The sequence below is a fragment of the Xenopus tropicalis genome, chromosome 2, assembly GCF_000004195.4.
Source record: "Xenopus tropicalis strain Nigerian chromosome 2, UCB_Xtro_10.0, whole genome shotgun sequence".
Classification (NCBI taxonomy): domain Eukaryota; kingdom Metazoa; phylum Chordata; class Amphibia; order Anura; family Pipidae; genus Xenopus; species Xenopus tropicalis.
In genome coordinates this window covers 172,438,552-172,453,285 of record NC_030678.2, presented here as the reverse complement: position 1 = coordinate 172,453,285, position 14,734 = coordinate 172,438,552, and the positions used below count along the sequence as shown (strand labels likewise).

Below are 14,734 nucleotides of genomic sequence, written 5' to 3'. Positions count from 1 at the left end.
CATAAATTAGCACCCCCGACACATCCCGGCATTGTTGTTATTCTCTATCAGGTGCTTTTCTACACATTTGGCAGAGTCTGTGCCACAGCTGCTATTCCCTGTATTAATAGTAACATCCTCTCTCCCCCAGCGCCCAGAAACTGCCCTCGGGGGCAATTCCTCCCCCAGGAACATCGGAACGCAAACAAGGCAGCCGGCCGACTTCAGCAAGAGGAACGCGAGCCAATATGGGACTGGGAAATAAAGGTATTTATAATAGTGTGGCTTCCACATGCATAACTATATAACATATCCTATATAGCAGGCACCCAGATGCACCTATATGCACACAGTGGCACAGCTGATTATTCTGCACATGGAAACGTATTAAATTGTGTTTATTGAACAGATACAGGACCTGTTATCCGCAAACCCATTATTCAGAAAGCTCCAAATGGAAAGGCCATCTCCCATTTGAATCAAATAATTCTAATTTTTAAAAATGATTTCCCTTTTCTCTGTAATAATAAAACAGTACCTGTACTTGATCCCAACTAAGATATAATTACCCCTTATTGGGGCAGAACAGCCCTATTGGGTTTATTTAATGGTTAAATGATTCCCTTTTCTCTGTAATAATAAAACAGTACCTGTACTTGATCCCAACTAAGATATAATTACCCCTTATTGGGGGCAGAACAGTCCTATTGGGTTTATTTCATGGTTAAATGATTCCCTTTTCTCTGTAATAATAAAACAGTACCTGTACTTGATCCCAACTAAGATATAATTACCCCTTATTGGGGCAGAACAGCCCTATTGGGTTTATTTCATGGTTAAATTATTCCCTTTTCTCTGTAATAATAAAACAGTACCTGTACTTGATCCCAACTAAGATATAATTACCCCTTATTGGGGGCAGAACAGTCCTATTGGGTTTATTTAATGGTTAAATGATTCCCTTTTCTCTGTAATAATAAAACAGTACCTGTACTTGATCCCAACTAAGATATAATTACCCCTTATTGGGGCAGAACAGCCCTATTGGGTTTATTTCATGGTTAAATGATTCCCTTTTCTCTGTAATAATAAAACAGTACCTGTACTTGATCCCAACTAAGATATAATTACCCCTTATTGGGGCAGAACAGTTACTGTACTGGTGCCAGCCTTGATAGTGATTTTCCTAGTTAGGCCACTGACAATTCATAGGGAAAGGGACATCTCACTTACCAGTTAAACTCATTGTAGTCGTTGTGGATCTCCCACCAGAAATAAAACCAGGTGAGTGTGAGGAAGAAGGTAAACGTGAGGATCACAAACCATAGGAGCTCCCACTGTTAAAACAAAGAGAGATTCTTAGTCAGGACTGGCATAAATATTTAAAAAAGTAATTTCATGGGGCTGATTTATATCAATGAAAAAGCACAGAAAATTCCTTTCCCGTAACAGAAACACATTAGTGAGACTACATTCTGTGATAAAGCAGCTCGGTGTGTGGCAAATCCCTCAATAATCAGTGATCTCTGAGGGTTTCCAGTCCAAATAATGTGTATTCCCAGATAAGGGGAGGAAAAACCCCCGGAGTCTGTTCTACTCACCCCCCATCCCCTGCTGTAGGCCTACAGGAAAGTTTAGGGTTAGAAATCCAAGTCCAGCTTGGGACTCCTCCAGTTACATGGGAGTAGGAGAAACAATAGGTTAGCTGAAAGCAGTTCTAATGTGTAGCGCTGGCTGAAAGCTCAGACTCAGGCACACTTTACTGCTGCGCTGCAAGTTGGAGTGATATCCCCCCCTCCCCCCCAGCAGCCGATCAGCAGAACAATGGGAAGGGAGCAAGATAGCAGCTCCCAGTAGGTATCAGAATAGCACTCAATAGTAAGAAATCCAAGTCCGGCTTGGGACTCCTCCAGTTACATGGGAGTAGGAGAAACAATAGGTTAGCTGAAAGCAGTTCTAATGTGTAGCGTTGGCTGAAAGCTCAGACTCAGGCACAAGGCACTGAGATGGCGCCTACACACCAATATTACAGCTACAAATACATTTGTTGGTTCAAGAATAAAGGGTTAAATGGCAGAGGGAATTATTTGCTGTGTAACAGTGTCATTTAGAGATAAAAAGTGCCCCATAAATATCATGGCAGAATCCCTTTAGTCAACAGAGGGGAAGCGACTAATAGAAGCAGTATTTCTTTAAAAACCCTGCATGGGGAGACTACTTGTATACTGAATTCATGATTGGATGGGATACCTTGTCCTTTAATGGCTACATTTCTGTACCTGGCTTTAACAAGGCTCAAGGTGGAGACACAACAACACGGACAATAGCCAATAGAATTAAGTCTAAGAAACACGGACAATAAAAGTCCCATTTGTGTGTATGTACAGAATGAATTTCAGAGGTCACATTCCGTGTTTTGTAGGTAAGTACCGGCCAGGAACCAGCACATAACTAATGTCCAGAGTCTAATTCCGTCCCGTCCTCTGCTGACTGATGCGCATTTAATGAGGTCGCCCAGTCCCACAGCCAATACATTGCGTCCTTTCTGTAATCAACTGATTGCAATCTCTGGGCACTCTCATTAAGATACGGGATCTAACGAGAAACAAGGGCAGAGCGTCATTATTGGGAGGTGTTGGGAGATGGCGTAGGCTGGGCACTGACGCACAACTGCCTGTTATACAGAGATAGAATAACCCTGCTCTACCTGCCCCCTCACTAACCTGACTAGTCAACTAGAAAGGGATAGGGAAACCATGAAATAAACCCAATAGGGCTGTTCTGCCCCAATAAGGGGTAATTATATCTTAGTTGGGATCAAGTACAGGTACTGTTTTATTATTACAGAGAAAAGGGAATCATTTAACCATTAAATAAACCCAATAGGGCTGTTCTGCCCCCAATAAGGGGTAATTATATCTTAGTTGGGATCAAGTACAGGTACTGTTTTATTATTACAGAGAAAAGGGAATCATTTAACCATTAAATAAACCCAATAGGACTGTTCTGCCCCAATAAGGGGTAATTATATCTTAGTTGGGATCAAGTACAGGTACTGTTTTATTATTACAGAGAAAAGGGAATCATTTAACCATGAAATAAACCCAATAGGGCTGTTCTGCCCCAATAAGGGGTAATTATATCTTAGTTGGGATCAAGTACAGGTACTGTTTTATTATTACAGAGAAAAGGGAATCATTTAACCATTAAATAAACCCAATAGGACTGTTCTGCCCCAATAAGGGGTAATTATATCTTAGTTGGGATCAAGTACAGGTACTGTTTAATTATTACAGAGAAAAGGGAATCATTTAACCATTAAATAAACCCAATAGGGCTGTTCTGCCCCAATAAGGGGTAATTATATCTTAGTTGGGATCAAGTACAGGTACTGTTTTATTATTACAGAGAAAAGGGAATCATTTAACCATGAAATAAACCCAATAGGGCTGTTCTGCCCCCAATAAGGGGTAATTATATCTTAGTTGGGATGAAGTACAGGGACTGTTTTATTATTACAGAGAAAAGGGAATCATTTAACCATTAAATAAACCCAATAGGGCTGTTCTGCCCCAATAAGGGGTAATTATATCTTAGTTGGGATCAAGTACAGGTACTATATTATTATTACAGAGAAAAGGGAATCATTTAACCATTAAATAAACCCAATAGGGCTGTTCTGCCCCCAATAAGGGGTAATTATATCTTAGTTGGGATCAAGTACAGGTACTGTTTTATTATTACAGAGAAAAGGGAATCATTTAACCATTAAATAAACCCAATAGGGCTGTTCTGCCCCCAATAAGGGGTAATTATATCTTAGTTGGGATCAAGTACAGGTACTGTTTTATTATTACAGAGAAAAGGGAATCATTTAACCATTAAATAAACCCAATAGGGCTGTTCTGCCCCAATAAGGGGTAATTATATCTTAGTTGGGATCAAGTACAGGTACTGTTTTATTATTAAAGGAAAGGGGAATTTATTATTATTATACAATTATTATTTGCTTATAATGGAGTCAATGGGAGATGGCCTTCCCGTAATTCAGAACTTTCTGGATAACGGGTTTCCAGATCCCATACCTGTACCTTGTTTATATTTCTCCATCATACAAAGATACATAAATGCAGTTAATGCTAAACAGAATATTGGTAAATGATGAGCACAATGTTAATAATTCCCCATAACAGCCCCTGATTAGGTACAATTGTACAAAGGAGTCTCTATGGGACTCACCTATTAACTTTCAAGGCTGCCCAATACAGTAACACATAGAAACCAATCAAATAAAACTACATTTCTGATTGGCCAGGCATGAAAAGAAAACTAAGCAATTACAGTTATATGGAACTCAATGTGAGACATTTATAAACACTGGGAAAATTTGCCCGTGGCTCAGTAACCAATCAGATTTAGCTTTAGCCAGATGCAGGTAAAACAACCAATGCTTTCATTGGTTGCCGTGGGTTACTACCCACAGACAGTTGATAAATGACCTCCAGTGTGTCTTGTTGACCCTGGTTTTGCAATACACTTACAGATACCTATAAAATCATTTAAAGAGATATTGCTATGAATTTTATTGATTTTTATTTATAGCAAATAATTCCTTCTGCCATTTAAATTTTTATTCTTGAACCAACAAATGTATTTGTAGCTGTAATATTGGTGTGTAGGCGCCATCTCAGTGCCTTGTGCCTGAGTCTGAGCTTTCAGCCAGCGCTACACATTAGAACTGCTTTCAGCTAACCTATTGTTTCTCCTACTCCCATGTACCTGGATGAGTCCCAAGCCGGACTTGGATTTCTTACTATTGAGTGCTATTCTGATACCTACTGGGAGCTGCTATCTTGCTCCCTTCCCATTGTTCTGCTGATCGGCTGCTGGGGGGGAGGGGGGGATATCACACCAACTTGCAGCGCAGCAGTAAAGTGAGACTGAAGTTTATCAGAGCACAGGTCACATGGCTGTGGCACCCTGGGAAATGAAGAATATGGCTAGCCCCATGGGAAAAACAGATTACAATGCAGGATTCTGCTGGAGAAGCTCTATTAACTGATGGGTTTGTAACAAACATGTTTCCCAGGCCAGTATCACTTTAATAGAGTTCCCCATTAAAACTAAAAAAGGACAAAACCCTATTTGCAAATCCACTCGCATCAGACTGGAAATAGAAACCCAATGACGTAGGATAACAAGGGAGACCACAGGAGCAGCCCCTACGGAGCCCGCGGTCAGCAGATCGGCTCAGGTTGCCTTTCCCCCAATCAGACGTTCCGCTCGCAGGCACGACGCCTCCTAAATGGCTTTTTAATAGAGCGAAACGATCCTGCGAGTATCTGGCCACTTCGTTTGGTTTAAAAGGCTTTTCCTAAGAAAATGTTTTCCCCATTAAACCCTCAGACGGACGCATTTCGCACGGCGGGACAATCTGGGCAATTTCATCCGGTATAAAAATAGCATCAGCGCCGGAATGAATTCGCTCGGAGCAAAGACAATGAGGGAATCGTCTCACTGAGTCTTAAAGACACAGAACAATCGCAGGGGGAATTCAGAAAAGTCAGTCTTTTTTTAAAAAATAATACTTCAAATTGACCACAAATCAAATTAATGAAGTTACACATATTTCATAGCAGTAAGTAATACATGTGATGGCGTGTACACCAGTCCTGTTAGAGCCCAATCGCTTCCCAGCAGCCCCTGTTACACCGGGATCTGCCCCTTGGGAGGGCACAGAATGGGATATATCCAAGGGATTCATAAAGGTAATGACACTATAGCAACTAGCTGGCTCAAACCAAACTGTAGCGGAACATTATGACTGACAGTGATAGCCGACAAGGGTAACCAAGGACATGGTGGAACATAGCTGAGGACCTACTGTAAGTAGTTACCCCCCGGCCAGTGTTTGACCGAGCCAACTGGTAAATCACCAACTAGGGCCGGAATTACAAAATTACCACCAATATAACTGCCAGTAAATTAGTATTACCCTACGGATCCAAATCCCCCCCTTCTCTGACCCTCTCCACTGATGGCTTACCCCTTATAAGGCCCACCTATACTCCTCCCATTTCCCTACTAACTCCGCCCACCCCCCTGCCCGCACCCCAAAACCAAAGGTCGGTATAATAGTAAAAAAAAAATGTGGCTACCCTAGATATAAGGAATGGGGAACAGAATAAAATGATCATTATAGCAATGAATATAGAGTAATGTTATAAAGACATGGGGGGAGTCAGCAGAGGGGGCTGGAAAAGATATCCTAAAGATCGGTCCCACCCTCCACTAACGTTCAGGGCTGAATCGTCTGATAAGGAGGTAGAAACAATAGAAATTCTACCTCCTTAAGCCGATTTAGCCCTGAACGTACATTTCGCTTGGGTGTCTTCAATGGCGCCCAAGCAAAATGTTTTAACCTGGCGAGATGACCGATATCCGCAGCCTTTTGTTATATCAGCCGCCATACACGCACCAAATATCGTATGAAAGAAATTTCATACTATATTATCCATGCGTGTATGGCCGACTTAAGGATCTAAAGGAGAGAACTAAAGAAATGAATGGATAAAAAAGGATAAGAAACATCTTACAACAGAGGAGAGGACAACAGATACACCACCGGGGAGGCCTAAAGAAAGGGTAAAAAGAAAAAAACAATTCGTTGTTGAGGGTTGTCTAATGTAGGATCATAATGAGGAATCAAAAACGATGAAGATGAGGAAGCAAAGAAATGAAGGCAAGAGGAAGCCTGAGAGAGTAAATATCAAGGGCAATGGGGGACAGTGAAGAACCAGCCGAGGACTAACAGGATCCTACATCCAGATAAAATCTAAAAGGCTCAGAGGAGGCCGAGGATGTGGGAACAAAGTGCAACAAAAGACTAAGACAAGATTACAGAATATTGAAATATGTAAAGGCCCCCATACACGGGCCGATTGTAGCTGCCGATATGGGTCCCTTAGACTGATTCGGCAGCTTATTGGCCCGTGTATGGGCACTACCGACGGGCCTGTCTGACCAACATCTGGCCTGAAATCGGCCAAATATCAATCGGGCAGGTTAAAAAATTCAGTCCAATTGGGGACCGCAATGGCTCGCCCTTAACAGTCATTATAATTTGATCCTTTGGCCCCAGGGCCAAGTGACCGAATTAGCCTGGATTCCCCCGATATCGCCCACCTGTAGGTAGGAATATCAGGAGTAGATCCGCTCGCTTGGCGACATCCCCAGGTGTGCAGATCGTTACGTGTATGGCCACCATTACTCAAGGGCAACAATGACAGACCCAATGAGAAGGACAAAGGGAAAGGCGGCCAACAATATACAGTGTGAGAGATGCAATGGAAAAGGTCATTATTTGGTGTATTTCCACCAGTGTTTAAGGTGGGATACAGGTAGCCTGGTTTTACAGCAGGTAATGCTGTGTTGGAGTAAAGGTTTTGATTTGGCCAGCTGTAGGGAGCTGCCTGATTGGGCTGCAGGTGAGCAGCCAATAAGGAGGGCTGTGTGATTACACAGGGGGGAGTTGGAATTGAACCTTGAGTGAGTGAAGGTGACTCTCAGAGCAGGGCACAGAGCAGGAGGGCTGCCTGTGTTAGGAACTCCCAGAGGGGCTGGGGGTGCCTCCTGCCACAGCAGGGAGCAGAGGGAGTTCTGACCAGATGGATGAGTGCTGAGAGGGCTCAGCAAGGCTTAATGTGACGCCTGAGTGTTCCAGAGTGTGGAACCAACCCTGGAAGGTGAGAACCCTGAAGGAGGGACATATCAAAACCCTGAACTGTTTATGAACTTATGTTTCTGTTGGGATGAATTGGCCCTGAATAAACCTGAGTTTTGCCTGAAGACGAGGTGTCCCTGTCTCTATGCTCCAGATCCTCTGCCTGCCTGCCATTGCTAATTCCCCCAAAATTGCATGTACAGGCATTCAGCATGTCACCACAGTCAATGAGACCAACCGGGCTGGGAAGCAATGGTTATGGGAGGCCCAACATGAGGGGGCAGAGGTAGACAAAGGATAAAATGATTATTGAAGGGATGTATTAGAAAGTAGTTTCTTGCCGAAGCCAACACTGAAGATACAGAAATTGTACCAAAACAAAGCTCTTGGCCAAGCTTGTGATACGGATAAATAGCGGAATGAGAGCACTAGACGGTTTGCACAGTAACATTTCCCACTGACATTCACCAAGACGAGACGAGGGAAAAGCTGTCACTGAGCAGCCAAGCCCGGCCGGCACGGGGAAATCATGGTGCCTAAAGCTGCCCGGGGCCCATCACCTTATGATAAATGGCACGGCCGTGGCAGCCGTATCTATCACATCTCAATGACATGAGCACCGAAGGGAAAAAAACAATCACTTTCTCAAGAAATTCACATATTTGTATCATTTTTTACTCCAGCTCAGATAGCTCCGTGCATTACATTCCCTGATAGATTCCCGGCACTTGGCGGGGTCGGATGATAAATAAACTGATCCCAAACGGCACCGACAGAAGCAGAAACGGGCGCAGTAATTGGTTCCAGCAAAAAGCAGCACTTAGTCTGGTTCCCAGGTAACATTACATTAGTGACATGTAATCATAGACAAAATGTGACATTTAGGGGGAAAAAATATCAATACCCTACTAAATATAAAGGTTATCCATATCCAGGGTGTGGCTGGGGTATATTATTAACATTAATGGGCTTGTATACCCTAGCTGCATCTTCCAATAACTGTAGACAGTTGGTTTAAAGACCTACAAGGGTCCAGTTAGGCAAACCCGTACCCACTGCTATGCCCCCTCTCCCAGACCCGCAACATGACCCACAATGGGTTAACTTACCTTCCAACAAAGAGTAAAAAATAACATTACCATCGGGGGTATGAGGGCAAGAATACACTTGAGCTGGGTAGCCGAGCAGGGTACCTCCCATGGGGAATCAGGGACTTTGCACCCAAAACCCAACTGCTTTGTGGGTATTCAGCTTGTACCCACCTGTACCCGACCCGACCAAGGACTCTACCTTGGCTCTATTTAGGACCCATATCAGATATCAGATTAGGGTTTTATGTTTTATCATCATCATCCTCCATCATTCACCTCTGTCAACATTCATGGTCATTATCTGTATGGAAGCAGCAAGTTACTTAGTTTATAATAGGAATATAGATATATCCAGATATAATGCATGGCCAGCAAGGGTTGCAGAGGGAACCAGAAGGATCACAGAGACCTGGATAGAAGCGCTTAGGATCTAAAGCAGTGATCCCCAACCAGTGGCTCAGGGGTAACATGTTGCTCCCCAACCCCTTGGATGTTGCTCTCAGTGCCCCCAAACCAGGGAGTTATTTTTGAATTCCTGACTTGGGGGCAAGTTTTGGTTGAATAAAAACAAGATTTCCTACCAAATAAAGCCCCTGTAAGCTGATAGGGTGCATAGAGGCCCCTAATAGCCAATCACAGCCCTTATTTGGCTCCTCCATGAACTTTTATGGTGCTTGTGTTGTTCCCCAAGTCTTTTTACATGTTACTGTGGCTCATGAGTAAGAAAGGTTGGGGACCCCTGGTCTAAAGGTTTGGGGGAACAACAGACATATACAGAGAAAAGACTGTTGGAGGTTCCTTGAGTGGGTATCATGGGGCACCCCAAACAAATGAGAAACCAAAGGTGAGTACCCTACGGCCATTTTAGCCATCATGAAACAAAATGACTGACATCGGCCCAAGTGATCATTGGCCAAAGAGCTGACTGATACAGTTGACCGGGCAGAGGCTGAAGGACCAACCATAGAGCAGTGAGGCCGGACTGGTGTGTAGCAAGCGACCAATGTCGGCTGGAGTCACACTTAGACGTCTCTACAACCCCACAACCTAGGAGACTGCTGCAAGGGGCAAACCCACGGGAGATCTCTAACCAACTAGGGAACTGGGAAATAATCAGCAACAAAACCGGGGAAGGTTTAAAGTCATAGCAAAAAATTAGAATGTAAAAGGTGAATACAAGACACACCCAGACAGAGCAGCCTAATGAATTGTCCTAGGGGCGGAGTCAGTAAGAACCAATGAAAAGGAAGCAAGTTCAGGGAGCACCAAAGGGGGTGACCCACCCAATGTTTTGGGTGTTCTTTGACCCTCCTTCAGTCAGATAATGAGCCCCCCTTACATGAAGGTAAGTAAAGTAGGGGAGAAGAAGTCAATGGCAAGGTCAGTGAGATACTGAGGGACTTGATGGAGATCAAAAATTCAGAGATAACGGGCAGGAAAGGGTTAATGTGGGAGAAAACTGATTGGGTGGAGGTTCTGGACAGACGGGGATGCTGGGAAGAGACGGGGGCAACTAGGAATATAATTAGGGAGGAGCAGCAAACAAAATGGCAGAAAGGGAGGGGTTTTGGAAATGATTTGTTCCTTCATGGGAATTTATTAGAAACCCAACATACAACCCAGTAACATGGATTCTTTAACCCCGACACAAACTTTCTGTTAAATGAAGTGACTAATTGCAAATCAGCACCGGCAAACGGGTTAATACCGCACTTAGGGTTAATACCGCACTTATTAACGGAGCCCCCAGCTCCCTAATGGGACATTCCAGCACAGATATAAATCATACAGCTGTCAGGGCTCCTACAGACCAATCAACAGGGGGAAAACAGGGGGATAATGCGGGGCGGAGGGTCTCTGGTTCCTACTGGATTGGAGAAAATGGCACCGTTTACTTACCCTTCAGCCAATAGAAAGGCAGAAAAGCATTTTACTATAACCAAATAGTTTGTCAACGGTGCCATAAAGGAATGTAAACTTTTTTGTTTTTTTTTACCTCAAGGGTAAACAAAACTACATGGTCATTTTCTAATTTGGAGGCAAAACTAATTACTGAAAAAGTCGTTAAGTGCTAATGTTATTGAGGTTATAAAGGTAATTGGACTCTTGAACCAGCAGAATCGCTTCGGATCACCCCCCGGGGGCTGAGAAACAAATTGAAGGTTGAAGTTGCCGGAACAGAAGAACATCGCAGCCCCCCTAGTCCATTTGTATGTTGGGCCCGAGTTTCTATTGTCCCTTGCAGATTTCTGTTCCTTTACCTTTCACTAGAACCCATCAATATAATTCAGAATAACTGTTCCGTGGCTTCTTTTCACTAGAACCCATCAATACAATTCAGAATAACTGTTCTGTGGCTTCTTTTCACTAGAACCCATCAACATGTCTGAATAACTGTTCCATGGCTTCTTTTCACTAGAACCCATCAACATGTCTGAATAACTGTTCCGTGGCTTCTTTTCACTAGAACCCATCAATATAATTCGGAATAACTGTTCCGTGGCTTCTTTTCAGTAGAACCCATCAACATAAGTCTGAATAACTGTTCCATGGCTTCTTTTCACTAAAACCCATCAACATAAGTCTGAATAACTGTTCCGTGGCTTCTTTTCACTAAAAACCATCAACATAAGCCAGAAAAACTGTTCCGTGGCTTCTTTTCAGTAGAACCCATCAACATAAGTCGGAATAACTGTTCCATGGCTTCTTTTCACTAAAACCCATCAATATAATTCGGAATAGCTGTTCTGTGGCTTCTTTTCACTAGAACCGATCAATATAAGTAGGAATAACTGTTTGGTGCCTCCAGAGATATCCCTTTCAGCATTGGTTGGCCACTGGGTTCTATCTAAATGAGGCCCAAAACGCGTAGGGCTGAACTTTTTAATGTATCTTCAATAAGATATTGATTTTTACCTAAATTCTGTGACCCTTGCAGAATTCTTTAGAGTGCCTGGATGGTTCCCAAGCTCTGGGTATGGCTCATCTATTGGAACCAAATCAGCAAATGGGGATCCCACAAAGGAAAAGATGTGCGTCCATCTATGTTTTTCATGATGGAAAGGGGAATGGAATGGCTGTGGGTGATGGGATTCAACATGCGGAATGTTCGGTGCCAGACGGAATGCAGCACAAGAACTTCTGGAATGTTTAGATAAACAGATAGAGACAGGCTGAGAACAGATAGAGATGGGGCAGCAAGGCCAAAGGTCGGTGTGTGGCCCCTTGGTGGTTATACAGAGATGAAATAACAGTTGATAATATATTAATAAGGGAAACCAGAACCCTATCCCTTCAGCTCTTGTTGGACTGCAGCTCATGGGGTTCTTGGAGTTATGGTTGGATTTCCCTGATAGGGTGCACAGACTTTCTGCATTCCTGGGGACCCCATTTTTTTCCTAACCTTCAGTGATGGATACAGATATACAGGCAAAGACGTATGAGATTAAACTTGGCACCAAGAACACTTTCCCAAGCAATACCTGTGACCCGAAGGAGAACCCAGCAGGGATCGGGTCTGGGCCGGCAGGACCCCCCAGGGCCGGGGCCCAACAGACTTCTTCCTGCCCACTCCGACCCTGCATGTATTTATTTATATACTTTTATTCATTCATTTCTTTCTGGTTTCCTTTTCTGTTCCATGCGCTAGTATCTCCGGAACAGAAAGAACTGACAGTTGGTATAATTTTAGCTGCAGGAAACCACGCGGCTCCTTCGCTCTGAGAAGATTAGGGGGGCCACGTTGGAATTCTCACGTTTGAAGGCTTTCCCGTGGCAGCCTATACTCCCCCTATACTCTCCCCTATACTCCCCCCGGGGAGACGATCCACCCCCTGTGCCCCCGGCCTTATCCTCTATATTTGTATCCGACAGGGAAATAAATACATACAAAAATAACCCCTAATTCCCCACGATTCCTTTTGCACAATAAAGAAAATACAACCCCTGCTATTCCCATCTCCGCTTTCCTACCCACAGAAAAATCTGCTCTCCTCCAGCCAAGACTCCATTTCCCATAATGCCTTGCACACGTCTGCTCTTTGATTTCTTTCCAGGTGTCAGTCACAGAGCATGCAAGGCATTATGGGAGTTGGAGTCTTGGTTGGGGACGAGCTGAATGACTGATACACGGGAGCAATGCGACGAGCGGTCGAGGGGGAACTGAAAGAGACAGAAACTGTTTTCGGTTGCAAATATATTATCAAATTATTTTGAAATGATTGGAAATAAGTATATTAGAATATTAGTTAGAATTATTATCTCTTTTATTGGACAGAAAAACTATTTTAGGTGCAGTTCCCCTTTAAGGCGAGTGATAAACATTCAGAACCCCGGACAGTTCCTGGGGATTTCAGTCCAACGTCTGAGTCCCGGCCAATGTGATCCGAATGCTGTGATCCCAACCGCCGCCTTATGGTCATGTATGGGGGGGTGTAACCCCCAATATAAAAACCCCCAACACCCGGTGGGGTGTTTCCCAGTGTCCGACCCTGTATAAATGTTTAAGGGAATTGCTATGGAAAATAGAATCTGTCTGTCCTTTTCTGCACTGATGGTTTTGACTCTTGAAACACAAGACTCTAGAAGGGTGAAGACACACTGAGCTACTTAGTAGCAGCTACTTGTCACAGCTACTAAACCCCAGAAAATCCCCTGCCATAGACAATACTGAGAATTGCCTCTGCTAAACACACGTAGAGACAATTATCAGTAAATGATCAGCATTGTCTGTTTTAGTAGCCATGACAAGTAGCTGCTACTAGTAGCTCCGTGTGTCTTCACCCTAATTGGGAGTCATTAAACTGCTGCTTTATTGGCAGCTGTGACTATCTGGGCCGGACCGGCCAATGAGATGCTCAGGAAATACAATCGGCGATTCGGCTCCGACCCGGACTAATTAGTACAATGTTCACAGTCGGAAGTGAAACTCATACAGAGAGGGAATGAAGCGCCTTTATTAGCGGCTAAAAATGGCCCCTTTGATGATGGATTCTGATGGGAATATCTCAGCGGGTTATCCAGTTACGTCTATAGATAGGCTTTGGGGCCACTCCTGATAATTGCCTTAGGGAAGAGCTAACGTGTTATCATCCAGAACAGCCCAAGGCTGGAGGTGCGGCGGCAAAAACCCCCTGAGCAAAAAGCTTTGAGGACAATGTCACATGGGGATTTTATGGGCACTGCCAGGCCAGGTAGTATTACCCAAGGCAATAATTATTGTGTACTAAGCGCAATTCAGCAGGAACAGCCCCCTAAGTTTGCTCATAGCCTGTACAGAGAGATACCATAAAACTATGGCACATAGGGATTCCCCTGTACTAAGCGCAATTCAGCAGGAACAGCCCCCTAAGTTTGCCCATAGCCTGTACAGAGAGATACCATAAAACTATGGCACATAGGGATTCCCCTGTACTAAGCACAATTCAGCAGGAACAGCCCCCTAAGTTTGCTCATAGCCTGTACAGAGAGATACCATAAAACTATGGCACATAGGGATTCCCCTGTACTAAGCACAATTCAGCAGGAACAGCCCCCTAAGTTTGCTCATAGCCTGTACAGAGAGATACCATAAAACTATGGCACATAGGGATTCCCCTATACTAAGCACAATTCAGCTATTCCAGCTCTCACTCTATAGGTACATAGTACTATGCCCACGGTGCCAGTACCTCCCTGCCCCTCCTGTGCCACCTGGTACATCCCCCAGCCCCAGCCCCTAACCTTATCTCCTCTCTCTCACCTCGCAGATCAATTTCCTCCATACTTGGGGCCAGAAAACCATTAAATACTCTCCTAAAAATAGCAGCAATAAGGCCCAGGGGCGAATGCGTAAAATCGCTTTTTATGTGATATTGATTTCAGCGAAACGCGTGCGTCAGGAGCGGCTGGGGGGGTACATTTAATGCAAGGCCTTTGAAGATTTATGTGTTTCGCTCTCCGC

At 43.9% G+C, this 14,734-nt stretch overlaps 1 protein-coding gene across 2 annotated transcripts in view; it reads right to left on the bottom strand.

Annotated features, from left to right (window-relative positions):
* The window catches only part of gdpd5 (glycerophosphodiester phosphodiesterase domain containing 5), a 119,635-nt gene that overhangs the window by 40,243 nt on the left and 64,658 nt on the right, over positions 1-14,734 (bottom strand). For both annotated transcript variants that reach the window (XM_031895709.1, NM_001127121.1), the window contains 1 exon segment: positions 1,213-1,316. In XM_031895709.1, the coding sequence (XP_031751569.1) occupies positions 1,213-1,316 (104 nt within the window).